At 37.1% G+C, this 9,645-nt stretch overlaps 1 protein-coding gene across 3 annotated transcripts; it reads left to right on the top strand.

Annotated features, from left to right (window-relative positions):
- Positions 1-1,871: 1,871 nt before the first annotated feature.
- Positions 1,872-9,441, top strand: LOC133870939 (exosome complex exonuclease RRP46 homolog). Of its 3 annotated transcripts, none has more exons than XM_062308234.1 (9): positions 1,872-2,135; positions 4,334-4,442; positions 4,631-4,744; positions 5,168-5,268; positions 6,103-6,123; positions 7,261-7,333; positions 7,411-7,478; positions 8,719-8,851; positions 9,022-9,441. In XM_062308234.1, exons 2-9 carry the CDS (start codon positions 4,337-4,339, stop codon positions 9,135-9,137), a joined length of 732 nt encoding a protein of 243 aa, XP_062164218.1. In that variant the 5' UTR covers positions 1,872-2,135; positions 4,334-4,336; the 3' UTR covers positions 9,138-9,441. The 3 variants fall into 3 exon arrangements, with proteins under 3 accessions (XP_062164218.1, XP_062164216.1, XP_062164219.1); XM_062308232.1 differs by having other exon boundaries at positions 4,325-4,442; XM_062308235.1 differs by lacking the exon at positions 6,103-6,123 and having other exon boundaries at positions 4,325-4,442.
- The last annotated feature ends 204 nt before the right edge of the window (positions 9,442-9,645 follow it).

The following is a 9,645-nucleotide window of genomic DNA, read 5'->3' as shown; positions in this document are numbered from 1 at the left end:
TGTTACTCTATGATTTGTTGGTTTCATCACTTGAATTTTTTTTGTGGGTGTTTTGCATAATTACAATTAGGAAATGCCTTATAAGCCGTGTAAAATATTTCCATTGACACATGATCGGTGGTAGCGTTGAGTGAAGTTCAGGTACAAAGCATAAGAAGCCCAATACTATGAGATTCTATTAAGTTTTGAAGCATACATTTTGCTAGAAACTCACTAAATGCTCTTCTTGAAATGTAACATATAAAACTCACACTGAAAACAACCAAACCCCGACATATTTCATCACAATTCCCCACTACGTTCAATCATACATAGAAAAGATTATAGCTTTAGAGTTTGCTGAGACTCAGCCATAAAAGATAACATCAAAAACAAACTCTACAGCTACAAAAAACAAATGCCTAAATCGAAATGCAGCCAGCCCCAAAAAACCCAAGAGAGAAACCCCACTTGTAAGCCCAATTAAAGTGGAAAATTGCTAATTGAACTCTCTATTCGTTGGGTGTATTTTGGTACTCAAAATACTAGCCGCCTGATTCAACCCAATCGTTGGATCTTCTCTTGAAAATTTAAGGAATCAAATTTGATGTGAAAATTAGGGTTGTGTTGGGCATGTGCCTCGTAGTAGTTCACAGAGAATCAGGAAAGAACTTTCGACAAGGGTTTCTATCAGATATGGTCGTTTGGCTATTGAGTTTGGTTCATCCCATTCTACTGAGTTTCCAACTCCTAAAGAAGCAGACATCTCGACAAGGGTTTCCATTAGAGATGGTTGTTTGGCTGCCGAGTTTGGTTCATCCCATTCTATCGAGACTCCAACTGCTAAAGAAGCAGACATCTCTCTCTCTCTCTCTCTCTCTCTCTCTCATGGTGACTACCACGAAAAGGGTCGATAAGATCCGCAAATCGTGTGACTCAAGCAAGTCGTGCAACAGTGGAAGCACATGAGCCTCCGGTTTTGGACCGACCTGTCCTGCTCCTCCGATTCCGATATGAACGGGCACACCTCACCGAGTTATCTTGCTGTGTACATTGGCCAATAAAGCAAGCGTTTTGTGATCCCCACCTGTTCCTGAACCTCTCGGTATTCGCGGGTTTGCTGGAGAGAGTTGAGGAAGAGTCTGGGTTTCAGGGAAATGGCAGTCTGGTTCTGCCTTGCGAAGTTGGGTTTTGCAGAGGTTTTGAAGATTTTGGAGAGAGATAAGGGTTTTCTAGTGGTGGCAGCTAAATTTGGGGGGAGGGATGAGGGTTTCGATGGGAGAGGGAAAAATGGAAGAAATGGGTGACAAGAATCTTGGGTGACAGACCAAAATGGGTTTAACTTTTTTTTTTTTTTTTTTTTTAAATTTATTTTTTTTAGAACCACGTGGCTTATTTTTGGCCTTAGATCTCATTAAAGAGATCCAAGCTGTCAATCGACTACTCTCCAGTTCTAATGAACTGGAGAGGATCTGGAACCAATCTTGGTGAGACACAACAATAATCTCGACATGGACAAAGTATTATGTTATAGGAGTAGTGGCGTGCCACCCCAGGCCCCCCACCCCCAGCCACCTATTGGGATGGCTGGCAGGCCACTTCAGCCAAGGGGGTAGCTGAGGCATCACGCGTATTTTTGTTCTATTTAAAAAAGTTCTGTAAGTTTTTAATTTCTTTAATTTTGTTAGTTTTATATTCTTTATATTTTTTTTATTAAGATTAATACGTGTCTCTATTTTATGAGTGCTGGTGTAGCATACTAACAAAATTCTTGAAGTATTTAATGGAATTTAACTGTATAAAGCAATTTTTGTTTTGTTTTGGCATACCCCAAAAATTCTGTGTTTATTTTGATATCCCGCCAGGTTATATAAATCGGGTAAACCACGTACATTTTGTATTTTGCCGTTTATAAAATCAGCTCCGCCGCCCTTCGAGGGAGAGACTGAGACGCATAGAGAGATCCAGCCCGCGAGAGAGACGAGGCAGACAGGCAGAGAGAGGAACTGATCCGCGACGTTGAGTGAGAGAGAGATAGAGAGAGAGGACTGGGCTTTGGCGTGGTTGGCGGTGCTTCCACCCCAGTCCGGCCGGTGGTCAGCTTTGGTAGGCTCAGTTTCGGCTAGGGCCATAGCACCGGATTTCTCTTCCCCATCGTAAGTTTCATCTTCGTTTTCAATTGGTTAGTTTTCATATTAGCCTTGGCTTTGGGTACTGTAGTAGACTGAATGTTGGAGATTTTCTGGGGTTTGTGCTTCTTGGTGAGGGGTTGGCCGAATGGGTATTTGGGTTTTGGGTCTTTGGTGTCTAATTTTAGGTGAGATTTTGGTGGTTACATGTCTTGGGTTGATTGTGACCGAATTGATTATGGAATTTTGGGTTGTTTTGCTGTTGATTTTCTTGGTGTTGTTTCGGTCTTGAATGATTGTGGTTTGATGATTTGAGTGTCTTAATTATAGCCGAATGGTTACTTGATTGATTTGTGGTGTTTCGAATGGTCTTTATCGGTGCTTGGCTGTTGTCGTTGAAGGGCCGTGTGGTAGAAGATTTTGGGTGGACATGAGATAGGTGTTTTGGCCATATAAAGGGGCTGTGATTTTTCTGCAGATTGAGTTTTGAGTGGATTTTGAGTTTTGTCATACTGGCCGAGTAGGTGTGGTGTGTTGATGGTTTTGATATGTAGATAGCCGAAAGTGTGTACAATTGGTGAGAGTTGTTAGTGTCCAACGATTTGGGAGTTTGCTATTCTTAGGGGTTTTGATTGTGGATCAAAACCTTGGTTAGTCTCTATAGATATGTGAAGGTTTTTGTTGTTCCTTGTTGGCTTGGTGCTTATCTTGAGGTTTAGGCGCTTATGTTTTGGCCTTAGGTTAAAAGTAATAAACAAAGGGGTTAATAAAATGAGTAAATAAGTAAACAAGTTTAAAGGGTAACCTTAGGCTAATGAAAGAATGAAATTAAATTGGCGGGACGACGAACTAGGCCGTGTGAGCACTTGTATTTCGAGTCCACATCAGCAGTCTACGAAGATTGTTAGTATGAAAGTACTTACTAAGACTTGAAACTAGGTTTGATAAATATATTGCTTGCTGTGTTATTTATCAACTTCTTTGATTATATGCGTATGAACATGATATTGCATATTGTCTTATTATTTCAGAACAGATAATAAAAAACATTCATGCATTTTAGGTTCTAGTCCCCAGACTTGTGGTTGGAGTCCCCAGTGCTGAAAGTTAATAATAATGTAATTCTAGTCTTTGGGCTGGTGATTAGAGTCCCCAGTGCTGCTAATAAAGTGAAAACGTGGGGTTAGAGTCCTCTATTATCCGTAAGCGTGGGGTGAGAGTCCCCTATCAGCCGAGAGGTTGGAGCCCTCTGCATTGCATAAATAATATAGAAATTACATGATTGTCATTGATGGTAACCTAATAACCAGTAACTTTTATATTTATTGAAGCAGTGAAACTCACTTGTTTGCCTATGTAAATATGATGACGTCATATTTATGTAGACCTTAATGCAAGTCTCGAAGTTGAGGGCAAATGTCCCTTTGTCAGTTTAGATGGTTACTATATCATCTGTTGCATGATTTTTGCTAGTCCTTGATGAGCTTGCCTTATCAGTTTGTGTTTCTTTATTTTAGTTTGTGTAAAAACGACTATAACTTAGTTATATTTGGTTGTATATTTATGGATGATTACATGTCGTCAGTGGCACTATTTGATACACCTAGTGTGTGTTTATGTAACTAAAACTATTGTTATCTTTATATTATACCGGGGTATTTCAGTAAGCTCTTATATGTTATCCGAGGAATTCCTAGTGTTTAGAAAGAAAAAATTATTCCGTCGCGAGATTGTATCTCTGATGTAGTAGCATCACGTGGAAATCGGAAGTTTCCACTTATGGTTTTGTTGGTTCAAAATCCAGGTGTTACAAAAGATTAGGTGTCTGTTTTGTTTTTCTGCATATTGTATGTGTAACCCCATGTTATGCAATCTTTTATGCTAAATATATATGTGTCACGGTTCTCTCTTTTGGTTGAGCTTGGTATGGGCAAAAGACTCAAAAATTTTATGCCTAATGCCCATATTAACTCTCTGGCCTAAGTAAAAGAAAACAAATAACTTATCTTTTATCCAAACTATGTTATGTTCTACCATTTTTCTATTGAAAATCACTGAAAATCACCTTACTAACCTTTCATTCATTACACGACGGCTTCGACTTTGTAGTTGTTTCTGCAATTGCTTTTCCTTGTATTTTTGGGTTTGGGTAAAATTTGATGGTATTTTACAGTTGAAGGAAATTGATTTTGTGGTTGTGGTTTTAACGTTGGAAGATTAATTAGACAATGGAAATAGATAGAGTAGATGGGCGTACAGCGAACCAGTTGAGACCACTCGCTTGCTCCCGCAACATCCTCAACCGTGCCCATGGCTCTGCCAGCTGGTCTCAGGGTAAACCTTTTTCTTTTTTGCTCTTTATTGTTTGAATTTTTCTTTGGTTGGGAATTCTTCTATAGTCTGTTTTGTTGGTCTTTTGTTTTTGGGATGATTTGTTTATATTTTTTGGTCTTTTTGGTTGGGGTATCACATCTTACCATTTTTTTTAGAATATCAATTGGGCTGGTTATGCTTGTTTTTAGGAGATACCAAAGTTCTTGCTGCAGTTTATGGACCAAAAGTTGGAACAAAGAAGAATGAAAACCCTGAGAAGGCTTGCATTGAAGTGATTTGGAAGCCTAAAACAGGGCAGATTGGTGAGTTCTCTATCTACTTTTGTTAACCAACTTTACGTTTGGCTAATACTGCAATTACTATAATATGCTTACCATAAAAGTTTCAAAATGTGCCAATTTAATATTGTTGTTTTCCAAACATGTAATTCGATGGGAGTTGGGATTATAACTATCTGGGGGTTTAAAGATTAATGTGGTTGGCAATAGGGTGCAGGAGTTTTAGTTTAGCATTTAATTGGTGGTAAATATCTTGTTTGAAGCCAGTTAAGCTACATAAATCCTTGTTTTGGGTTTGCCACTTGATGACGATAGGAAACAGTCAATTTTCAGTGTTTCATATGAATAAACACTTGAATGGGATTTGAAATACAAACAGTGAGCTCTGGTTCAAAGTGTGGCGTATACGACTTCTGCCATTTAATCTTGTGTGTTTCTGTGGTTCAGGAAAACCTGAAAAGGAGTATGAGATGATAGTGAAGAGGACTTTGCAAAGCATTTGCGTTTTGACTATCAACCCTAATACCACCACATCAGTTATTGTTCAGGTAAATTGGTTTGGTTTTTGTGGACAGATTTTATTCATTTTCTTGGACCTTGTTGCTTTGGTTGTTCCCTAGTCATGGCCACTTAATGACTGGTTCTGAATAGGTGACCTTAGCATCATTGTTCTTGTATTTTCTATGTATAATATATTTTGCTTCATATAAATTATAAACGTTCCCACTCTCGAGTTTATATGTAGGCAAAGCTTTAGGGAGTGCTTGCAGATTTCTCTGCAAAATTCCATTTTTGTAGGATTAACAAGCAAGTTAAGTTCAATAGCTTTTCCATCATGTAAGATTTGTGCATTAAATATAGGTTAAATTACTGAATTGGTACTTGGGGTTGGACTTGTATCAAATCAATCATTAGGATACAAAAATAATCTTTAAGATCCTCACTTCAAATTCATTCTGTATAAATTTCATTCATTTTTTTGATGGAGTCCTTATGAAATTATTATTCAAACCTAAGTCTTCTGGTTCTCACAAAAAATCACAAAAATGAAAAATTAAAATAAAGAAAAAAAATAAAAGGGGTGGTTTGGCTACCCTTGGGGATGGTTGACCACCCCCAAACTAACCTTGCCCCTAGTGTGTGGGGGGGGGGGGGGGGGAGGGGTGGCAGTTTCTATTTACCCATCATGCTGACAAGTAAATAGAAAGGGTATAGGCTTTTATTCATCTATATCACTTAACATTGTCTTTTGTAGCTTAGAACTGAGTCAAGGGGCTCATTCTTCAATTACCTTCGGTGTTGATGTGTACCATTTTGAAGCTATTGAAATATTTTCATCTAATTACAGCACTTTCTCTGAGTTTTTTATGTTTCTGTTGCAGGTTGTCAATGATGATGGTTCTGTATCCATCATGGTTATGCATCTTTCACATAATATGGTTATAGCAGTTTCTGTGGGTTTGAATGGTAGTTATCATTTATGTTCTACTTTGGCTAGATATGTCATACTGGCAAGTAAACCAGTCCACCAACCTTCTATTCCTTTTTGTTTAAAAATTCAGGCTAATTCACTCCCTTCTATTTCCACTAGTTTTGGCTGTGTCAGCCGATATTTATGTTTCGGCCTGGTACAGTTTGTAAAATTATATTTATTAATATTTAACCGTTAGTTTGGTCAATGTCTTACATTGACCATTTGATTTGTGATTAAAAAGAACAATTTAATGGAAAAAGGATACATATATATTATTAACCTGTTGTATTTTGGAATAAGTTAGATGAATTTGTTTTATATATATATAGGAATTTGTATCTTCCTTTCCAATAGACAAACCGAAGTAGTCATTGGAATAGAATTGGTAACTTTAACTGTATTGCATCCATGTAAATCTTTGCATACCTGTGCCGAACTTCAATTCTACAAATGCTACCATTCATTTTTATGCTTTAAAATCCTCATAAGATTTACATCAAGGGGGTTACATTTTGCTTTTTATATTTTATATTTATCTTTTATTGAGGACATTCATAAATCCTGTGGAAAAGATTAAATTAGTTGTTTGAGCGTCTCTTTTAACCTCTTATAATTTGTCCTCTGTTTTCTCTGGAAATTTGTACTTAGAAGCTTCATTAGTGAAGCGGTGTTGGGAGGTCCCTTGGATTTAACTCGTTTGATATGCTTCACACAGAAATGCTATTGTTGCACCTCCATTTCATATAACTCTTATATTTTAAGGTACTTTTTTTCTGGTAATGAGCCCAATCCTTACACAAAATACACGATTTATTTTGTGTTGACTCATGGGGGAACACAAGGTCTTAACTTTAGTACCACGAGACATCAATTTCCTTTGATCTATTTACTTATCATAATGAAAAAAAAAAAAAAATAAAAAATAAAAAAAAAAATAAAAAAAATAAAAAAATAAAAATTCACCTATGCCTTGTAGGATTTTCCAGCTACACCACCATCCTATTATTTGTTCTCCTTTTATATGTCAATTTGATGATGAAAAACTCCTTTACTAAGTTTTGTGTAGCTTCTCCCATGTGCCATCAATGCAGCATGTGCTGCTCTTGTAGATGCTGGAATTCCTCTAAAGCATCTTGCGGGTAATAAAGAATTATGGTTAGCTTCCATGTTTCTCTTTGATGAGTGTGTGCTGACTGTTTTAAACTGCTATTGGCAGTCGCAATTTGTTGTTGTTTAGCAGATAGTAGATATGTCTTACTGGATCCCACCAAGCTAGAAGAGCAGGTGATTATATTTTTCTTGCTTCCATTTATAGTATTTCTTAGGGTTATGATATTTCTTTTTTTCTTTTTCTTTTTTTCTTTTTTTCTTTTTTTGCTTCTGCACCCTCATCAATGGTTTAGGTAAAACAAATCCTAGTATATTACTGAAAATGCTCTGAGCGTACAAACCAAACTAAAATATACAAATTGTCCATTTGTTTTCTTTTCCTCACACTTTCTCAGCAACCAAACAGAGAATAATGCCAAAAACATGATGTTTGAAGATATATTTAATTTAAACCAGTTTGAATCTTAATAATATAACCTGAGAAAACAGAACTCCACCACTCTACTGAGACTAACAAATAAAAAAGTTATAAGACCACTTTTTATTTTATTTGAAAATTTCTTCTTGTCTGAGGGGAATTTTCTTTTCTTTTTCCTACTCTTTCTCAGTGACCGAACATAAAAGTGATATCAAAAGGCTCACCTTTGAGGATCTATTCTGCCTAAACCACCTTCAACCTTGAAGTTTCCTGTATGATTATCATAGTAGGTAGCTTCTATTTGTAGAAAGTTTGTGAAGGCTGATTTTGCAGAACCATGATTCAAAGTGGGCAGTACAGAGAGGGTATTTGTATTTTTAAGCTAGTCCATTTGCGAATGCATTCACTGCAGTATGCTTGCCTGCACATTGTGAACACTGTCACTTTGTAAGTCTTGAGGTGTTCGAGGCATGCTGGGCAAAATTTCCCTTGAATTGCAAGCAAAATTACAGATTGTGTTTAAAATGAGGGAAGTAGGATGTGATTTGGCGGAAAGGGTTGTCCGAGAGTGGTGCTGGAGTTGAAGTTTGGTGAGTGGAGGGGCACACGTTTTCCAGTGCTTCGGTCACTCGCTACCGGATTTCTTCACCATATTAAGGGGATTCAAGTCTGGGTCGAGAGCTGAGGGTGTGGAAGCAGCAAAAAATGATGCAGAATCTCAGCACCCTAGTTCGCATTGTTGCTCTTTCTTAAATACAACCGCTTGTTATTGTCTGCATCATACTCCAAAGTGTCTAAATTTCTTAACTTGAAAATGAAAAACTCATTACCTCGTAAATATATTCTTATGTTATATGTTTGCACAGTTGTAGTTTTCTACTGTGACAAGAAGTCTATGTATACGTTATGCTTTGAGATTTAAAGACAGACATTTTCTACACTCGACTTCTTTGGGTTATACTTAAAAAGTATCATCCTTAATTTGTCTTGTTGCAGAAAACGAAAGCATTTGTATATTTGGTCTTTCCAAACTTGACTCTTTCTGTCATATCGGAAGGATCATTAAAGGTGGAAGGGGAGCCAGTGGAACAGGCAATTATTACTTCTGTTACCCAAGGTGCAATGTCAGGTATCTGTAACACTTACAGGCATTCTTGTTTCATTTCTTAATCTTGAGAATTTGTTAGTCTTTTATCTCTTGGTTAGAAGATGATTCTGTTTCAGAAGTTTAGTGTCTCTTTTTGGGTTCAAGAGTTTTGATTCTTTATCTAATTTGGTTGTTGCTTAAAACTGGTGCAGTGGATGATTATCTTCACTGTCTTGAACGAGGACGTGCTGCTAGTGCGAAGATGTCTGCTTTTCTCAGGAGGAGCTTGCCACCGCAAATCCCTAGTGACTCATCTAAAGCTGGGTGATTTCAAATGTTATTGGGAGTAATCTACAGACAATGTCAATGGAAGTTTTACTGGTGCTGGTTTTTAAGCCAATCCTTTCTAAATGTTGGCGGTTGTACCTGATGAAAAGGAGGCCATATGTGAAGGATATGCATGTAACATTTGGCTGGGTGTATAACCCCACTGGTAGGTGGGTTTTTAATCCCACAGTTGGTTTTCCTGACGAAATTGTAATTGTAGGTTCAATTTATATGAAGAATTAATATATTCTACATCTTGTTCTCTCCCCACCCCATTTTTTGTAAGTATGTTCCCCTTTTTCTCAGACCTTGTGTTTGTATTTTCGATTGGTGGATATGCTCATAAAACATTGGCTTTTTGTCCTCAAGAGGTAGCTCAATCGGGTGGGGACCACGCCTCATAAAGCGGATGTCACTAGTTCGAATTTCCCTCTCCCTCTTGTGTGGACATGTCAAAATATATATATATATATATATATATATATATATATATATATATATATATATAT

This window comes from Alnus glutinosa, chromosome 6, assembly GCF_958979055.1.
Source record: "Alnus glutinosa chromosome 6, dhAlnGlut1.1, whole genome shotgun sequence".
In the NCBI taxonomy this organism is placed as follows: Eukaryota; Viridiplantae; Streptophyta; class Magnoliopsida; order Fagales; family Betulaceae; genus Alnus; species Alnus glutinosa.
The sequence above is the reverse complement of the archived record's forward strand: the minus strand, read 5'-3'. Positions and strand labels throughout refer to the sequence as shown.

Bases quoted from the DNA above. Each gene is read 5' to 3' on its own strand.
- LOC133870939 (XM_062308234.1), top strand. From the start codon at position 4,337: ATGGAAATAGATAGAGTAGATGGGCGTACAGCGAACCAGTTGAGACCA. The intron at 4,443-4,630 runs GTAAACCTTTTT...GCTTGTTTTTAG, and splicing joins CTCTGCCAGCTGGTCTCAGG to GAGATACCAAAGTTCTTGCT. The intron at 7,334-7,410 runs GTAATAAAGAAT...TGCTATTGGCAG, and splicing joins TCCTCTAAAGCATCTTGCGG to TCGCAATTTGTTGTTGTTTA.